Genomic DNA, 20,366 nt, shown 5'->3' on the forward strand with positions numbered 1-20,366 from the left:
GTAACCTGCCTTTGGTTGTGGTTAATGTGGGTGGGTAGGGAGAGTCTTGGAGGGGATTGGGAGAAGGGAAAGAATGTGATCAAAATATATTGTATGAAAAAAAAATTAAAAAATGAGTTCTCCCTTGGACTTATAAAAATGTTTAAGAATACAGTGTTGAAAATAAGTACAGTATTAAGGCTACCTACCACAGAAAAACACATATGCCCATGGAACTCTCAGGAGAGCATCATGTTCTTACACATCCACATGCCCACTCAGAAATATAGGAAAGATACACACATGAACTTTCTTTTCCGTATCTAATTCCGAAACCCCAAGGCCAACTATCTATCATAAAATCTGTGTCCCCTCTCAGAGTTTCTCTCCATTTTCTGAGTCCTGTTTCATAAATGTGCATTCTAATGACCCATTCATCACTATTCATTTGTACATAAATTTCACTAATTAAAAAGCATGGTTTAGAACTCTTTGTTCAGAGGTTAAGACCATGATGGGGACACCCACTGAAACAGTTTACCTGAGCTAATGGAAGCTCACCAACTCCAGCCAGACAAGGAAGGAACCAGCATAGGTTCAAACTAGTCCTTCTGAATGTGGGTGACAGTTGCATGGCTGGGGCAGACTGCGGGACCACTGGCAGTGGCACCAAGACTTATCCCTACTGTTTGTACTTGTTTTTAAGGAACCTATTCTCTTTTCTCAGCCTAGATATTCTAAGGAGGGCCTTGGACCTTCCTCAAAACAATTGACCTTACCTTCTCTGAGGAGTGGATGGGGGGGGGTGGACGGGAGATAGGGAAGGGAGTGGGAGGAGAGGGAGGAGAGGAAACAGGGATTGGCATGTAAAATAAAAACTGATAGTAAATTAAATTTCAAAAAAAGAGGAAAAAAACACAGCTTAGATCCCCTTGATGAATCTTGAAAACAGAGGACGATCTATCTCTTCTTGAAGTTCAGACATGCATAAACTTACACAAGACCAGAAACAGCAGATAAATAAATAAAAAAAGACATATTGGAGCAAAATCATCTTCAGGTTTTTTGTTAGATTTATATGTAAGAATCTGTGTACTCGTACAACCTGGGAGGTCACATGAGTGTGGAATTTTTCTGCATCTGGTGCTTACACAATCGCCTTTCCTCCATTACTTCTCTCTAGCTGGGCAGAAGCCCATTATTCATCTCTCTTGATATGTTTTCAAAGTCTTAACACAATATGACTTACCTTGGTTTCTAAATCTCTCCAAAACATCAGTTTGGATAACCCTGGAGCACGTTATTTCTTTGCTGAGTATGATGAATTTTTATTTCTTTCCATAGACCCGATTCCCCTAGGAATGCAACCACACTATCACGGGAACCCTTGATAGAGTGTAGTGTGCAGACTCTGGAGAATTCTTCCTCTCAGTCACTTTTTGTATACACAAGATGCAAGATCAAAGGCCTATTGCTGATCTTTTGCTTCTTTCTAATTACTATTCTTTTATTTGCACTGATTGAAAGTGTCTAACTTGTGATTTCAAATTAAACTTTTAACTCGTAGTCCATTTCTGGGATACTTGCTGTTGTCTGCTATTCATTATCAGTGATTTCTCCTTTCACAGAGCCTTTTTTACTCCTTCTACAGTTTATTGTGCTTATAGGAAGATAATCTATTTTACAATATTGTGTGTCTGTGATAGAGCCTGGTTTGTCTTGTGCATTTCACTGATGACAGACATTCACACAGTAGGAACTGAAGAGGTGTTTGATTTCACTGATGACAGACATTCACACAGTAGGAACCGCAGAGGTGTTTGATTTCACTGATGACAGACATTCACACAGTAGGAACTGAAGAGGTGTTTGATTTCACTGATGACAGACATTCACACAGTAGGAACTGAAGAGGTGTTTGATTTCACTGATGACAGACATTCACACAGGAACTGAAGAGGTGTTTGTCCTGCAAAAACTGATGTACTGCACCAACAGCTGTGTCAAGAGACTGGCTTTACATAAACACAGGTGTTGGAAGAAACACTGAGAGTGGGTTAAATGGTCATTTAAAGCAATCAGAAAAAAAAATCAAAAATAAACACAACAAAATAAAAGGAAAGCCATAGCAAAGAAAAGCATAAATTAGTATAGCACAAACATATGATCCTCAACATAGCAAATTAAAACGAGACTCTGAAAGGTACCAACACTGAACTCTTTTTTTATTTATTAGATTTTTTAAAAAAAATACCAATCCAAATTCCCACTCCCTCCACTCCTCCCATTCCCTCCACATACCCTCTCACCCCACCCCACTGTAATCCTAAGAGAGGGTAAGGCACTTTGGTTTGTGGAAGGTCTAAGACCCTCCCTACTTTATCTAGGCTGAGCAAGGTATGCATCCAAAAAAAAATAGGATCCCTAAAAGCCAGTACATGCAGTAGAGATAAATCCCAATGCCATTGCCAGTGGCCCCTTAGTCTGCCCCAGTTATACAACTGTCACCCACATTCAGAAGGACTAGTTTGGTCCTATGCTTATTCCTTGCCAGTCCAGCTGGAGTTGGTGAGCTCCCATTAGCTCAGGTAAACTGTTTCAGTGGGTGAACCCTTCATGGTCTTGACTTCTTTGCTCATATTCTCATTCCTTCCACTCTTCAACTGAACCTTGGGAGCTCCATTCAGTGCTCCAATGTGGGTCTCTGCCTCTGTGTTGGAAGAAGGTTCTATGGTGATATTTAAGATAATCATCAGTCTGACTACAGGGCAAGGCCAGTTTGGGCAACCTCTCCTCAATTGCTTAGGATCTTAGCTGGGATCATCCTTGTGGATTCCTGGGAATTATTCTAGAGACAGGTTTCTTGCTAACCCCATAATAGCTCTCTCAAACAAGATATCTCTTTCCTTGCTCTCAGATCTGTCCTTCTTCCATCTCAACTATCCCATTCCCTCAAGTTCTCCTCAATCTTCCCCTTCTCCCCTCTTCTTAACACTGAACTCTTATCAAGAGAACTCCTTGAAAATGATGGAAGAAGCTAGCAATGCCAAATATTATAAATGAAAACAAAGATTGTTGACTCTGACTTTTTAAGGGAACATATTTTGTTTTAATTTTTCCAGGCTCAATGAAGTATAATGACAATTAAGGATTCTACATATTTACAGTACATAAACAATGTTTTGATGTCGGTGTATATTATAAATCATCAAAGTGAAGTAATTAACAAGTCAATTACCTTAGATTTGTCAAGAGAGTAGTAAGATGTGCTCTTTGTAAGTAAACTACATCATTATTTATGACAGTCACAGCTCTATTGAAAAAATCTCCAGAACTTATCCATCCCCTGTAACCAAAGCTTTATGTCTTTTTATCTGCATTTCCCAGCCTCACTCACATCCTGGTCTCTTATAATCAGCATTATATTATCTCCTTATGGGAAATACATAACTGAGACCTAATAGTGGCGCTCTGTGTTTTCTCATAGTTTCTTTCAGTCCATCTATGTTCTCACACATGACACAATATGCTCCTGGTGGTTGGCAATGCTCCAGTGGAGGGTCACAGATCCATAATGATCTGTGTATCACTAGCTGTTCTTGGTGAGTTTTGTGTAGAGAAGGGAGTGGATTTGGAGAAGTGGGGAGAGGGTGAGTATGATTAAATGCATATTTAGAGTCTCAAAGAACTAATGGAAAATGAGAAACGGGAAGTTCATCTACCTTTGGCATAATGTTTTCCTTTGACAAATGTCCCAATGTCCTTTGCAGAGTTTTTCAGCTGGTTGTCTGCTATCTTAGCATTGTCTCATCTCTTTTATGAATTAACCTTTATTTTCTATAATAGTGCCCTCTGTTATTACTTTCACAAAGCCCTTTTCTGATTTTGCTGTCACCTATGCTTCTGGAAACAAATTTTAAAAATCTCATTGCCAAAACCAGTGCCAACGATCTTCTTACAGGGTAGGAAAGATTGCCACATAGTTATAACTCTTACAGACTACCTGAGTTCATTTCCCACAAGGCAGCTCACAGCCACTTGAACCCCAGCTCTGAGTATACATCAAGATTCAGTTTCTATTTCTCAACATGCAACCCGTAGCTGTACAGTCTCCAGCAAGTTCTTAAACACAAAGAATAGAGACTATTAAAAATCCCAAGCTAGGATCCAAGTAGGCACAACTAAGAGAGGGTCAGAAAGCTGCTCCTGGACAGTCTCCCTAATGCAACAACAGAAACAAAATAAACATGGACCGTTCAGCTATGAGGGACCACAACTTAGCCCACTTCCATGCCCTGTTGGAGTGTTTGTTGTTTAAAAAAGCTGTTGTAAAAGGAATATACCAACCTTGTGTCTATGGCACATCTTCCTAGCCTGGTAGCCTAACACAAGTGTACACTGGAGAAAGGACCACTACTCACAATACTAAAGTTATGGTGACCAGGAGCCTATCACCTACTGAATCGATAAAGAAAGGGTGGTATGGGTGTACATTACAGGGCTATTCAGTAATAACGAAGAATATAGTGACATCATTTGCTAGACAGGGGGTACAACCTAAAATCTTCATATTATATGAAATGCCCAGACACAGAAAGACCAAAATAGCCTTTTCCTCTCAGTTGTAGATCCAAGATTGTGTGTGTGTGTGTGTGTGTGTGTGTGTGTGTGTGTGTAAAGCATGCATGAAACTGTAGGAAGTAGACTAGCAGAAATGGGCAAGGACAGGAAAAGAATTAAGAATTAAAGAATTAAGAAGCTATAAAGGATTAATTTTGGTCAAATGCATGATATATTTGAAAGAAACATTTATGAGAATCAATAAATATTGAGAACAAAGATATACCAAGAAAGAAACAAATCAAAACAAAAAACTTATAGGGTATAGAGTGTAATGCTGATGTAAAGAAAGACATACAAATCCAAGAAATAGAATTTATAGTTGAGCAAGCTACATAGCATGGTTCCATTATATGAACTTTTAAGAATTTCATAAACACAGATAGCCAAGTAATGTTTCCTAATTAATGACTTCAGTGTTCACTTTTGGAAAGATAAGAAATTTTGGGGGCTGGAGAGATGGCTCAGAGGTTAAGAGCACTGCCTGCTCTTCCAAAGGTCCTGAGTTCAATTCCCAGCAACCACATGGTGGCTCACAACCATCTGTAATGAGGTCTGGTGCCCTCTTCTGGCCTGCAGGCATACATGCAAAACAGAATATTGTATCTATAATAAATAAATAAATAAACATTTTAAAAAAAAAAAAAGAAAGAAATTTTGGGACCAGAAAGAAATCATAATAGCACAGCATTGTGACTGCACTATGCACCACAGAACTGCAAGCCTTAAATGGTAAGTTTTATGATATACATATTTTCTAAGAATGAAAATGCCACTGCTTGTATAAATTCCCAATAGAGTCCAAAGTGGGCAGAACAATCAATACATGGGTAGGAGGAGAGGGGCTGGGAAAGAAGAAGGAAGGAAAAAGACAAAATGGGTTTTGCCAATAGTAATATATGAACCCCCCCCCCCAAAACGTCAGTTAATCAAATAGAGGGAAATTGTTCACTGAGATTGGTCAAAAGTAGCTCTTGCCGGGCGGTGGTGGTGCACGCCTTTAATCCCAGCACTTGGGAGGCAGAGGCAGGCGGATCTCTGTGAGTTCGAGGCCAGCCTCGTCTACAAGAGCTAGTTCCAGGACAGGCACCAAAGCTACAGAGAAACCCTGTCTCAAAAAACCAAAAAAAAAAAAAAAGGAGCTCTTCACCTGGTGCAGCGTCTGAAGGGAATCACTGTTCAGTAATTAGAAGGATGCTAGTGTCTGGAGACATTGTTACTAACCGTCCACTCTAGAGCTTGAGCACACACACACACACACACACACACACACACACACACACACACTTCATTAATATCACCTAAGGTATATTAAAGGCTTCTTTTAAGCTGTGTATCTGCATTTTTAAACTGAAAGCACAATTGTTACATGAATCTCAGATAAAGAAAGAAATATTGGTAAGTTTTTGCAGTATGTACTTAGATTTTTGATTCTCAGAAATTGAACTAAGATTTAGAATATTCATGAAATGTTTGATGAGTAGCAGTGTAATTAGAATAGAGTATATAAGCAAAGAAACACCTATTCATACTGAAATTACATAATACTACAGCAGTGACTACGATGTCACATAATAATGCTGTAGGGTTTAAGTGGAAGTACATTGGAAGACATTGGAAAGAAAATTATTAGGCATCTACAAAATTTCAAACATATATAATTTCACTTATTCAACTCAATAATAGACACTACTGTGCATTTATCTACATGAAACACCAACCTGGTGTATAGAATAACATGCTTATGCTCAGTAAACTGAGAGTAGAATCAGGATCCAACTCTGTGACATAGTCTAATAGCACTAAATTTTGTATATTTTTACTAGTTTTTCTATATTTGGGGTCTTTTAGTGACATAATAAATGATATACAAAGAAAAAGGCCATAATAGTGAAAGAAAGAGCAGTACATTTTATGTTGACTCCACATACTTTGACATAGGACAGGACACAATATCAGTTTTAGCTGTTTGGCTTCTCTTCATTTTTCATATTTCAGAGGCATTTAGTTAAATTCAAAGTTGGTTATTAGAATTTACAGTTAAGTACAAGAGAAGAAGATGAAGCATGAGGTCAAAAAGCTCAGATACATCTGCACCAACAAGTACTTTAGGAGCTAAGTTTGCAAACATATAATAAAGAACTTCTTTCACAAAGAGGGTGCATGCAGCTCTCTATTATTCTGAGCTTCCAGGAGGTGATTTCCATGTTCAAAGTGAGGAATGGAAATAACATGCCAGGTCACAGAATCAAAATACATTGTATGAACTTCTCAAAGAGTTCATAAAAAGAATGCACACTTAGAGAAAACTAACTAGAGCATGAACTTCTTTGAAGATGGCGATTATTCTGGCCAAGTGGCATCAGTCAACATGAAAAGGAGCAGGAACAACGCTATGTTGGCTATGAACTAAGCAGGCAATCATCCTATGTAATGAGGTCCCAAAAAATACCCGGGGACCTTCCCTAGATGGGAATACTTTTTATGCATGTTGTCAATGTCAGGAGGATGGTACATCCCAACTCCATGAGAGGAAAGTGGGTACCGCACATTTGTAACCCTCACAGGCTTTCCCAGGAATGGGTCTAACTGTATTCGGCATCCTTTTCCAGTGAGAAACTACACGTGAGCATACGAGCTTTGAATGATTTTCCTGAATCCCTCTAGTAAGTTCTTGAGATGAGGATAGATTGGGAGACCTGAGACTGAAGATGTCAGAGGTGAGGGTAGACATGAGATTTGTTCCCTAAAACTCTGCACTTTAGCTTCGGGCTGATGATCAAGTTTGATGTTTTCAACTAGAAGTCAGCGTGCTCTCATAAGGCAACTTCACACGGAAGATGCCTCATAGCTCACCGTCTCCTCTTGCTAACCCATCTTAAATTCTTACCTGAGGCTCTTTTTTAAACACCCAGATCCTATGAGATATGTGTGCCTGTTTTTAGACTCTCAATTCATTCCACTGTCTTTTTCTCCTTTTTAATTTATTCATTCTTGGACCACTTACAGTGTTATAATTATCATGGTTTTCTAAGAGCTTCAACATGTAGTATCCTAAATCATGCATATTTTTCCACTGAGAAAATGTTGTATAAACTATTCTTCCTCAGACACATTTCTTGTCCTGTCTCTTATGTACTGCACCTGCTAACAAATACAGAAAAATAGATCTACACCACGCCGCATGATTAATTTCAACTTGTCGTGAAATATTGCCCCTTCTGTTTATTAACATGGAAAATACTAAGAAGTAGTTTACCTTACTAAAACATCTCTTCTCCATAAACCAGATGCAATCAAATTTATGTCAGCAAATAATATGTACCATATGTAATAATGACACCATTATGTAATAATTACACCATATGTAATAATGACAGATGCAAAGCTGTCATATGTAATATGTAATAATTACACCATATGTAATAATGACAGATGCAAAGCTTTCAATAGTCATTATCAAACTAATGATATCTGTTATGGTACTTGTCAGTTTTAGTATCTCCACCTAATATCTCGCTCTTGAGACGATGGGAGTTCACATCTTTCCTTACTCTAAACACTAATTTTAAGAAGTTTATAGTTCACATATTGCATATCAGCTTTTCACACCTTTTCTGCAAGAGAGCATTGTTACTAGAATTATTTATACAGAGCTGAAGATTAGGGAAAATCTCAAAGATCTTGGGAGAAATGTATATTTAATATCAGCACATTGTTTGAAGACTCTTTAAATTTTTGTAGATCTCTATTAAGTCTGGATGAACTGTCCCATGGAAACTGACAACAGCCTTTAAACCATAACCAGCATCAGCCTGCAGAAGAATGCCATCACCCAATGTCACTGAGGCCCACCCTCTTTCCTTCCTGTTGCTAGGGATTCCAGGCCTGGAAGTTGCACAGTTCTGGCTGGGATTTCCCTTCTGTGTTGTGTATTTGATTGCTCTTGTTGGAAACCTTCTCATTCTGTTTGTCATATGGACTGACAGGAGCCTTCACCAACCCATGTTCTTCTTTCTGGCTATGCTGTCTATGATTGACCTAAGTCTCTCTACTGCTACCATCCCTAAGATTTTGGGCATCTTCTGGTTCAGCCTCCAGGAGCTGTGCTTTGGATGTTGTGTTGCTCAAGTCTTTTTTATCCATTTCTTCACAGTCATGGAGAGCATCATACTCCTTGCCATGGGCGTTGATCATTATGTGGCTATTTGCAACCCTCTCAGGTACACCATGATCCTCACCAACAGAAACATTGGTGTGATTGCTGTGGTCGTGGTTGTAAGAAGCCTATGCATGATCATTCCCATCATTTTTCTCCTCCTGAGGCTGCCTTGCTGTGGACATAGAATCATCCCACATACCTACTGTGAGCACATGGGTGTGGCACAACTGGCCTGTGCCAGCATCAGACCCAATGTCTACTATGGTCTTGGGAATATTTCCATCTTGTTTCTGGATGTGTTTCTTATTATAGTTTCCTATTCTAGGATCTTATATGCTGTTTTCCACCTCCCTTCTCAAGATGCTCGCCTGAAGGCTCTCAACACTTGTAGCTCCCATATCTGTGTTATCTTAGCCTTCTTTGGCCCAGCTCTTTTCTCCTTCCTCACTCATCACTTTGGTCATAACATCCCTCAGTATATCCATATCCTCCTGGCCAATCTCTATGTAGTCATCCCTCCCGCCCTCAACCCAGTCATTTATGGGATCAGAATCAAGCAGATCCAGCAGCGAGTGAAGAATCTTCTGGCTAAAAAAAAATTGAGTGGGGAGTAAATTGTTCACATTATGGGAGGATAAGGTCTAAAAGAAATTGAATTAATAATAAAAAGCAATAATAATTTTATTAAAATTGAATATCAGGGTCTCACTGTGTAGCTCAGGCTGACTGCTAGTCTGAAATCTTTATGCCTCAGCCTCCCTAATGACTGGTATACTTCAGAAATATATTTACGATATATATAATATATATTATAATATTTATATAGCTCTAAATATTATACATATATAAATATGTTAGTGGTAGCTGTTGAAGGCATGTTGCATGTTCTATGGAAACCTGGCAGAATATATATGTATAATATGTTTAGCACATATATGCTTACTATACATATATAAAAATGTTAGTGGTGCTTGCTGAAGACATGTTATATCCTTTATTGAAACCATCAAAATATGTCTTTCAATGGCAAGTTTCAAGGAAGAGTGCTTTAACTTGCTGAAGGAAGAACTTGCTGTTTGCACTGTCTAGTTCTAGATCTCTTACAGGTATTAAGATTTCTTTCAGAGACATGTTTAAATATAGGTCATCTGGTCATGATAGAAGTAGATTTACGTAATGGCTGTGTAAATAAAGAGGTAACACTAACTGTGAACTAAGAAGTCAGGGCCAATTGAGCCACTTGACAGAGAGAATGAAATGGAGGATAAGTTAGAAATGAGTATTAAATATACATTATCACAAGGAAACTCACAATACAAAATGAGTTACAGGTTTGTGTGTCATAAGTTCTATGCATGTTACTTGCCATTTCTCTTTCTTATGCCCCTGCCTACTCTACCAAAACCTTTATTCATCCCAAGAAGTTCCTCTCCAACTTTCAAGTCTCTGTTGGGGAAAGATTTGTGTGTGTATTTATGTACATGTGGGGGAGTGCACACATGCACGTATGTATGGCTCATTAAACTTAATAAGATGCCCACATGAACATGTGTGGGAAATAGCTTCCTAAGTTTTTGTATTTCCTATTAACCTCTTTCCTATGACTCATTGTATATATTCCTTTGTCATCATTTGTCCACTTGCTCTTTTCAAATTGGAATATATAAGCTTAAAGGGTAATTGTATTAGTTAATTTATACATTGCTGCAACAAAATATATGACTAACCAGCTTAAAAAAATGAAGAGTTTATTTGGATTCATATATTCACTAAGATAGGTCCATCATAGAGGAGAAGGCAAGAGGAGCTGGAAGCTGGCTGGTCACATTTCTCCGTAGTAAGAAACCAGACAGCAAATGGTAGGTTTTGACTATAAAACAGAAGGTTTTCACCTTATAACAGCCTTTCTCTAGCAAGGGTCTACCTTCTGAAGGTTCTACAATCTTTCTGAACATGTCAACAATTAAGGGTTAAGAGTTCACATAGATATCATATCCAAACCACAGCAGTAATAGACCAGATGATAGTGAAGAACAATATTTTAGGATTTATATCCCAAATTTATAATATAATATATAATTGCTATAATTAAACAAATACATACATATACAGATACTCTCATTAATAAAAATGAAGGAAACTTGTACATAGGCAGGCAGCTTGATAAAAAAAACAAGTAGAGAAAGAAAGAATATTTTTAAAAATGTATAGTTCATAACATAGAATTGCAAACAATCTATTAGAGCATGTGTAGACTTGTTGGTAAGTGATGCAGAATGAAATGAATAACAATTTACGTCACTTATATGCAGAAAACCAAATGAGATTTGCCCTTGAAAATTGCTTTTCAGTATGGCACTTAAGAATAATGTTTTTGAGACAAATGGAGGAAGTTGCCCAAACTCAGAGTGATTGTAATAGCATTCACAAGACCTGAACAAGATCAAGCCAGAAATAGCACAGCATGGAGAGGCGATGCGGGTATTTAACTAAGGAGTGTCTGGCAGTTGTTAGCTTCTGGGACAGGAAGCATCAGTTTTATTTAAGGGCATGACTCCTAACAGGTCGACTACATTCCTTTGGTTTCCCACTCACCTTAGAGTAATTAGACTGCACAAATTGGACTTGAGCTTAAGACAATGAAGTCACAAAATTGGAGTAGTGGCGGGGGCAAGATCTAAGAGGAGTTCTGGTAGGACAGGAGAACCTAATAAAAATTCATTATATGAAGTTCTCAAAGAATTAATAAAAAAGGAAATGTTATTTTATAACCTTCTGAGTTTGAGTAATGGTGTGACTTCTTATAAAATTAGTAAACATGATACAAGCAGAGGCTTAGAGGGACATTGCAAATGAATGCTTAGGACTGTCGCATTTGAAACCCTGGGAACATGATGAGCATGTCAAGCTGAATGAAGGGTAAGAGGCTGTAGGGAAGAGAATGGATGTGAGCTATCAGTTTTCAATCATAAGTGACTGTGAGTGAGACCATCTTTAACCATACAGCTACACTGTGATTTATCTTTTTTAAAAATGCTCATGAAATTAAAACAGGGTAATCCAGACTGAATTAATTCTTTGTTCAATGAAAGAATTTCAACTGAGAAAACCAATGTTTTAAGCCACAAACTGCACAAAGGTTGGTTATGTCACAAAAGCTAAATAATGCAGCACAACACACGAGTCATTTGTAAGGTGATTCCAGGAACATATTATACATGTCACCCATGCATATCAGAATTATAATATGCATTTTAGTGGCAAATTATTGCATGCTGCTTACATTCACTAAGAAGTTGTTTCTAAGCTTGTGGGCCCAATTCAGACAAAGGCATGCTTATCTTATAGTGTCTGTGATTGGAACATCTAATTGGAAGCATCACCCAGAAGACCTATTGCCCGGGACTTGGTTTAACACAGCTTCCCTAGGCACTTTCTACTAGATGGTACAAGTATCTGATACGATGTTCTACTCTTTTTCTGCGGTTTTCTATATTATTATTTTGTCTAATATTGTTGTATACATAACAAAACCACCCTTCAAAACTTAAAGTATGACTACTATGAATAATTCTCCACATAAAAAAGAAGCCATAACATGGAGAAAATATTCAGCATACTTTTAAGAGAAGAAACAACAAAAAGCATTTAAATGATACAAATAAAGATTTTAAAAAGTAAAATTGGTCAGGCAGTGGTGGCACATGCCTTTAATTGCAGTACTCAATGGGGCAGAGGATGGATGATCTCTTTGAGCTCGATGCCAGCCTGATCTACAGAAGCTAGTTCTAGGACAGCCAAGGCTACACAGAGAAACCCTGTCTCAAAAAAACACACAAAAAAGGAAAACTGATGCAGACCCCGAAATCTTTGCGAAATTAGCCATTGATCATATTATGGCATAAGCATCAAGGAGTTTCTAGACTTTTAAGGATGAGGGTGAAGACTATTCAAGACATGTCAATGGATATGAAGGAGGATGTTCTCTCTTGGGCTTTCTGGTTTGAGGAGTTACAGTGTCAAAATACACCCAATCCCTAAAATCTTTACAGGAACTATTTCTTTATGAACAGATTTCTGTCTCAAAAGAAAAATGAACAAAACAATAATGATGTTTTATTGTGAAAATAGTATTTGGGCTCATGAAAATATGGTAGAAGACACTAATAATTTTATAATAAGTTCAGAATAAGAGATATAAGATCATACGGCATTGGTGCATCACAGAACTGCCATTTTTTAGTTCTGTAGCTTATATAACCCAGCAACATCTGAGCATTTCCTCCAACCAAGACACTGCTAGGTGAACTGAAGAGTAAAGCTGAGTGAATGTTACTTTAATGCCAGCACACAGAGAGTGAGAATGGCAGGCAACTCTAAATGAGGGCAAAGTGAACTGTGTAAGAATGGCATGAACATACAGAAAGCACAAGGTCATACATGTAACAGTCGTGAAGGACTGTCAGTGGGGAAGAATTAAAGGAAAGTACACGACCTTCTGTCCCAAGAGACAGAGATATGTAGTGTAAAACCACAAGTCACAACTAAATGTCTAAAGCATTATGGTTATGAACAATGGCAATAGTTAACAGCAGTTTCTGTGTTTACTATATGAAGTTTATAGAGGACTGTGGAGAGTTCACTGGTATAAACTTAATGTTCCGCTTCCCCCTAGGAGACCCACTCATTCTCATCTTCCCTTGTCATCATATTTCCCTTCCTTGCCTTTCGTACCACACCTCCTCTGAGCTAAGGGATATCTGGCACAGTGTTCCTCCATCCTGCCGTGGGGAGGAATAGAGGATAAGACCCTTGGGGACAAGTTCATTCACAGAGGGTTCTGAAAACTGTGTTCAGGGATTCTGGGACATGTCTAGACTCGCTAAAGTTCTCTCCATTGGGATCAGTGAGATCAGAAGCCCAGAAGTTTGAAAGAGCCATTTTTGAAACCTAGACCACAATACTATTCATAAGGACAGTGAAATAAAATATTAAGAGACATTATAATTCAGGCCAGTACAGAAGAGACAGCTGAGAGGAGGAAGAGGGCTAAATATGCAGAAGACTCCCTTTTCTTAATGATTGTGTGAGCACCATTCTCCACACAGAGAACACAGCTAGGAGAGACTGGTACAGCTAAGGTGAGGACTGTGCTCTATGCGAAGACTTCGTATGCTTTGTGTTAGCCTGTGCCCTTCTCCTCCCTTCCTTCCTCTCTCTCCCTCCCTTGTTCTTCCCTTCTTCCCTATATCTACCTCCCGTGATACAGCCACATTCCTTTATTGCTTATAAAACCATGGACAAACACACACTTTAATGAAAACAAAAATTACAAAGACAAGAAAACTGACCCAGGAGCAAAGCAAATAGTAGCGTTTGCTTGGTTTCTTCTATGACAGGCAAAAGCAAGCGGACCCCCTTCACATGTGGGCTGGCATAGAGGTGTGACTAATGTCAGCACCCAGATAGAACTTCATCTTTTCTATTCTCTGCTCCTGTCTCTCATATCCCTTGTCATTTAAAAGTCATACCATCTATTTTGACCACCTAGTTCCCACTACTTTGGGCAACTGTATCTAAAATGTTGATTTAATATCCCTGCTAGTGCAGCAAGCCTCAGCCTCAGCCTCAGCCTCCTTCATGTCTCAGTCTTGAAACATACTGAATAAACAATCAGGATATTCAGGGGTTTTTTTGTATTTGACTAAACTGTGGTTGCTGAAACAGGGGAGTAAGAATACAAAGAGCCTGTTTCTCTTCAACTGAGCAGTAATGGATTACGTTCGTATAAGTGGATAACTAGAGAAGTGTAAATGTCTGTCTTGTAGCAGCCCTTCATTCTTCTGTAACAACTCGCTCATCTTCTAGACTACAATGACCTCATTTTAAATAATGGTCTTTTCTCTTCATCTTCCATTAAAATAAAATACTAGGAAGCACCACTGATGTTTTTCAACTACCTTCTAAGCTGCTTCACTCACGTCCATTTATCTTGTTCATTCTGAAAATAAACAACATTAGTTGGATTTACTCCCCAGTTTTACAAGAAAAAAAACTGATTATAACATAAAGAAATTAGTCAAAATTCTTCTTCAAGTAAATGACACAACAAGATTTTTAATAGCCGGGCGGTGGTGGCGCACGCCTTTAATCCCAGCACTCGGGAGGCAGAGGCAGGTGGATCTCTGTGAGTTCGAGACCAGTCTGGTCTACAAGAGCTAGTTCCAGGACAGGCTCCAAAGCCACAGAGAAACCCTGTCTCGAAAAACCAAAAAAAAAAAAAAAAAAAAGATTTTTAATAATTTAAATCTAAGGATTTTTAGGTCTAACCAAATCTACTTAATGTTCAACAAGGACCAAAAAGAAAGAAACAATATTGTAAAAAAAATCACAAGGTCAGTGGTCACAGCATTTGTGTGTGCTGTAAGGGAAAGTACCCAAATTATCAATTCAAGTTTTAAATGGTGCTGTAAGACTGAGATCTTTGTCAATGAACCCATCTAAACCAAGATGGCCTCCAAAAATGATCAGCTTCCTAGTTGCATGTGGCAGCCACTTCAGGTATCACCCAGCTTCTTTCAGCATGATGGATTTTCTTTCAGATTATGTAGGGCTCTCTATGGCTTCTTATTATTTATTAATATTTATCTTATATATTATAAGACAAGACTAAAATATTCGTCTGCTCGGAGGAAGGCATATTAGAAAAATACACATAGTGATTGCTTTTTGTCAACTTGACACAAACCTAGATGTATCTGAGAAAAGAAACTCTTATTAAATTATTTCTTTTATTTTTTGAAATTATAATAGAATTAAATAATTTCTTCCCTCCGCCCCCCAACCTTTCTATAGACCATCCCGTGCACTTTTTCAAATTCATACTGAGAAAATGTCTTCATGGAATTGGCCAAAGGCAAGATTGTGAGGTATTGTTATTGTGTTGATTAATGATTAATATGGTAGGACCAGCTCACTGAAGGTGTTGTCACCCCGGACACTTGGCCCTGGACTGTATATGAAAGCAGCCTGAGCAAGTCATGAGGCACAATCCAGTAAGCAGCATTTCCACATCGCTTTTACTTCAGTTTCTGCTTCCAGATTCTTGCCCTGAGTTTCTGTCCTGAATGCCTTCAGTGGTAGAGTACGACCTGAAAGCTATATATTGGAATAAAATCTCCCTCCAATTGGGCTCTTTTGGGGTACCGGCTTCTTAAACTTTTTCAAGGTTCAGCTAAGGCACCACAGCCGGTGAGGGAGAAAACAACTGAGGAGATCGGAGGGGAAACAAATCAACTCACATGCAACTTCTCTTTAATATGTCTCTCTCTCTCTTTTTTATTTATTTTTTAATTGTTGAAAAAAAATTTCCGCCTCCTCCCCGTTTCCCATTTCCCTCCCCCTCCTCCCACACACCGCCCCTTCCCCCCCACTCCCTTCCCCTCTCTCCCCCTCCCCCCCCACTCCATTCCCCCTCCCTCTCGAGAATGAAGAGCAGTCCAGATTTCCTGTCCTGCAGGACGTCCAAGGTCCTCCCACTTCTATCCAGGACCAGGAAGGTGAGCATCCAAACAGGCTAGGCTCCCACAAAGCCAGTTCATGTATTAGGATCGAAACCTAGTGCCATTGTCCTTGGCTTCTCATCAGCCTTCATTGTCCGCCACGTTCAGCAGTAAAAAACAATGACTTCTCGAATTTTGCATGCAAATGGATGGAAATAGAAAACACTATCCTGAGTGAGGTATCCCAGACCCAAAAAGATGAACATGGGATGTACTCACTCATAATTGGTTTCTAGCCATAAATAAAGGACATTGAGCATATAATTTGTGATACTAGAGAGGCTAAATAAGAAGGTGAACCCAAAGAAAAACATATACTCATCTGCCTGGATATGAGAAGTAGACAAGATTGCCGGGCAAAAACTGGGAACTTGGGGGTGAGGTGGCATGGGGCTAAGGGGAAATGGGGTGAGAAACATAAGAAGGGGAGGATGGGGGGAGCTTGCCGGAATGGGATGGTTGGGATAAAGGAAGGGTGGATATGGGAGCAGAGAAATATATATCCTAATTAAGGGAGCCATCTTAGGGTTGGCAAGAGAGTTGACTCTAGAGGGGCTCGCAGGTGTCCAGGGAGATGGCCCCAGCTAGTACCTTGGGCAACTGAGGAAAGGGAACCTGAAATGACCCTATCCTATAGCCATACTAGTGAATATCTTGCATATCACCTTAGAACCTTCACCTGGCGAGGGATCGAGATAGAGACAGAGACCCAAATTGGAGCACCGGACTGAGCTCTCAAGATCCAAATGAGGAGCAGAAGAAGGGAGAACATGAGCAAGGAAGTAGGTCCACGAGGGGTGTACCCACCCACTGTGACAGTGGAACTGATCTATTGGGAGCTCACCAAGGCCAGCGGGACTGGGACTGAATAAGCATAGCAACATGTCTCTTTATTGTTCTCTCTTCCTTGTTCTCAATTCTAGTTCTTCTCTCCTGTCTATAAGTTCTTAGTTCTAATTCTGTCTCAATTCTAATTGCAATCCCAATTCTCTGCTACCTTCTTCTTCCTCTTCCTCTTCTTCTCCTTCATTTTCCTATCTCTATTAATTTCTGGGGGTGCTGCGGCTCCACTTCTGTTCCAGTATGTTAACTCTCCTTGTGCTTAAGCAGTTATAGAGACCCACACAATTCTTGCAGGCATAGAAAGTATCCAGGAAACCTATGCAAACAGACAAAGGAAGTTAATGGCCCTTGATCCATTAGCACTTTTTACAAATGTTTCAAGCTTTATTGACCTTTTAGATCTGAAGTTTACACCATTTACAAGGAGGAAGCCCAAGGCTCTAGATGATCAGATCTGGGGCTGGAGGTCTATCCATGGATGTTTGTCTTTGTCCAGGCTGTAGATAGATGGTTAGACATCTTTCCTGAGAGTAAGGCACAGGCAATAAACCTCCTAAACTAACATCATCAGTAAACTGAGGTGAAGGTGAATGTGAGAATTTATGAATATTTTGATGCAATGTTCGTTTTAGGTCATGCTTTCCTATCTCTAACTGAGGTAACACCAGAGCCTGCTTGTTTTTTCTATCTATCTGAGCAGCTAAGAATCAACAGCTTTAGGCATGTAGTAATTCTATGACCTTGGATGTCAGGGAATGTCTTAAATTAAATACTTTTACTTGTGCCCTAAACACTGACCAAATAAATACCTGGCAATAAAAATAATTACAGGAAGGCAGATCTCTACATTTACATTGAAGAAAGGGACAGAGACCTGGTAGTGGGAATCAGGTTTCTTGACTGTGTGACTGTTTTCACACATATCTAGGGGATGTAATAAGTAAACCCCAAATGTATAGGGTATATTGTGCCAAGTAAATAATCAAATAGTGCTGAAATGTGGAAGATAAATCTCAAATTTATAATAGAATGGTATGATCTACAATGAGAAATCTATAGCCAGAAACAGCCACTTTACTCACAAGGCAATAATTCCAACACACCTTGCATCTTGGCCTAATCATTCAATACAGAGTTCTTGAATCTGATGGGTTGACCTTGTAAAATGAGACTGATTAATTACTGGAAGATTCCATGGCTCATAGCACCTCCTAAAGTTGCTTTTAGTCATGGTGTTTTATCACAGCAATTGAAACTCTGAGACAGATATGTGAGCACTGCCAAATAGCTATGGAGGCTGGAATTCTTTTTAAAAAATTACACAGCCCCACAAAGTCCTAAAAAGTAGTGATGTCAGAGTAAACAGACTGCTCAGAGCAACAGTTAGAGTGTGGAAAATTCTAAGACACACATCACATTGGGCTTAATTGTGTTATATTGGCTATACTGTACCAATGAACAAATCTCTCGATTTATAAGAAATCAAAACACTAATGAAAGTATAATGCATCTCACAGAATTTACAACTTTTAAATAGCATATTACATTTAGAGGAACATTGGGCATTCATGGAAATAAATCCAAAATGGTGAGTGAAAATGAACACCAAAAAATATGAGCATATACCATAATTTGGAATATTCCAAATTTTTCAGAGACCCCCTGTATTAGAAAAAAATAATCAAATGAGACACCGTAGGTCTCAGAAGCAATATATATGTTGAATGAATTGCCCAATTACTCTTGAGGAGAATATCTTTTCTTCAAAAGTAGCTGCACCATTTTATTCAGCAAACTGATGGATGTTTTTCTATCTCCCAGGACCTTGATAATGGAAGAGTTTAATGAAAGAATAGTCTCCCTTGACAAGAATTCTCAAACACTTGCTAGGAGAATGCCTTTGGTCAACAACACCCAGTTTCACCCCTCCTTCTTTGTCCTGCTGGGGATTCCAGGTCTGGAAGTTTTTCATATATGGATTGCTTTCCCATTCTGTTTTGTGTATCTGACTTCCCTTGTGGGAAACCTCACCATTCTCTTTGTAATCAAGACTGAACAAAACCTCCACCAGCCCATGTTCTACTTTCTGGCCACATTGTCTATGATTGATCTGTGTCTATCTACATCCACCATCCCCAAAATGCTGGGCATCTTCTGGTTCAATCTCCAGGAGATCAGTTTCGGGGGCTGCCTTGCTCAGATGTTCTTTATCCACATGTTTACAGGCATGGAAACTGTTTTGCTGGTGGTGATGGCTTACGACCGCTTTGTTGCCATCTGCAACCCTCTCCAGTACACCATGATTCTCACCAATAAAACCATCAGCCTTCTCCTCTCAGTTGTTATTGGAAGAAATTTAATTCTTGTGACTCCGTTTGTGTTTCTCATTCTGAGACTGCCCTTTTGCGGGCACCACATCATGCCTCATACATACTGTGAGCACATGGGTCTTGCCCGATTAGCCTGTGCACCCATCAAGATTAACATCATCTACGGACTCGTGGTGATTTCCCATATCCTTGTGGACATGATCCTGATCACCTGCTCCTATGTGCTCATCCTTCGAGCAGTTTTCCAAATTCCCTCTCAAGAAGCCCGATTGAAGGCTCTCAACACTTGTGGTTCCCACGTGTGTGTCATGTTGTGTTTCTACACACCGGCCTTGTTTTCTTTTCTGACACACCGCTTTGGCCAAAACATTCCCCACTACATCCATATTCTTTTAGCTAACCTATATGTAATTGTCCCACCTGCTCTTAACCCTGTCATTTATGGAGTCAGGACTAAGCAGATCCGAGAGAAAATAATAAAAATATTTGTACAGAAAGACTAAGGATATGTAAAACTTGGGTAAATATACCCACATAGGGCTCAAGGTATAATAATCTGAGTTCTCTTTAAGCCTTTATAATTTTAGATGTGATTGCCATGCCTTGCATTTTGATTAGAAATGCTTTAGTGTTGGTAACTAAGAAAAACAATTCTGTGCAGTCTTCCTACCTCCCTCCACATATCTGGACAAAGTTTAGAAAGTCATGAAGATAACACAGGAGGTGACAATGGCCTTGAAATAGAATCACCTGCAAGACTGATAAGTCTTTTCTGATCACACTCTTCTCTTTAGGTAGATTTGAATGCTGAAGGACATTGTGACCTAACAATGTGTTATAGATGCAGAGCTTAGTTCTTGGCTTACTACT

General features: G+C 39.1%; 1 protein-coding gene and 1 pseudogene across 2 annotated transcripts; both read left to right on the forward strand.

Annotated features, from left to right (window-relative positions):
* The first annotated feature begins 8,399 nt into the window (after window positions 1–8,399).
* Window positions 8,400–9,375, forward strand: LOC142851300 (olfactory receptor 52E8-like; annotated as a pseudogene).
* An 8,825-nt stretch (window positions 9,376–18,200) lies between these two features.
* LOC142850854 (olfactory receptor 52E4) lies at window positions 18,201–19,999 on the forward strand. Of its 2 annotated transcripts, XM_075974754.1 has the most exons (2): window positions 18,201–18,224; window positions 19,085–19,999. In XM_075974754.1, exons 1-2 carry the CDS (start codon window positions 18,201–18,203, stop codon window positions 19,997–19,999), a joined length of 939 nt encoding a protein of 312 aa, XP_075830869.1. The 2 variants fall into 2 exon arrangements, with proteins under 2 accessions (XP_075830869.1, XP_075830870.1); XM_075974755.1 differs by lacking the exon at window positions 18,201–18,224 and having other exon boundaries at window positions 19,055–19,999.
* The last annotated feature ends 367 nt before the right edge of the window (window positions 20,000–20,366 follow it).

The sequence above is a fragment of the Microtus pennsylvanicus genome, chromosome 5 (genome assembly GCF_037038515.1).
Source record: "Microtus pennsylvanicus isolate mMicPen1 chromosome 5, mMicPen1.hap1, whole genome shotgun sequence".
NCBI lineage: Eukaryota > Metazoa > Chordata > Mammalia > Rodentia > Cricetidae > Microtus > Microtus pennsylvanicus.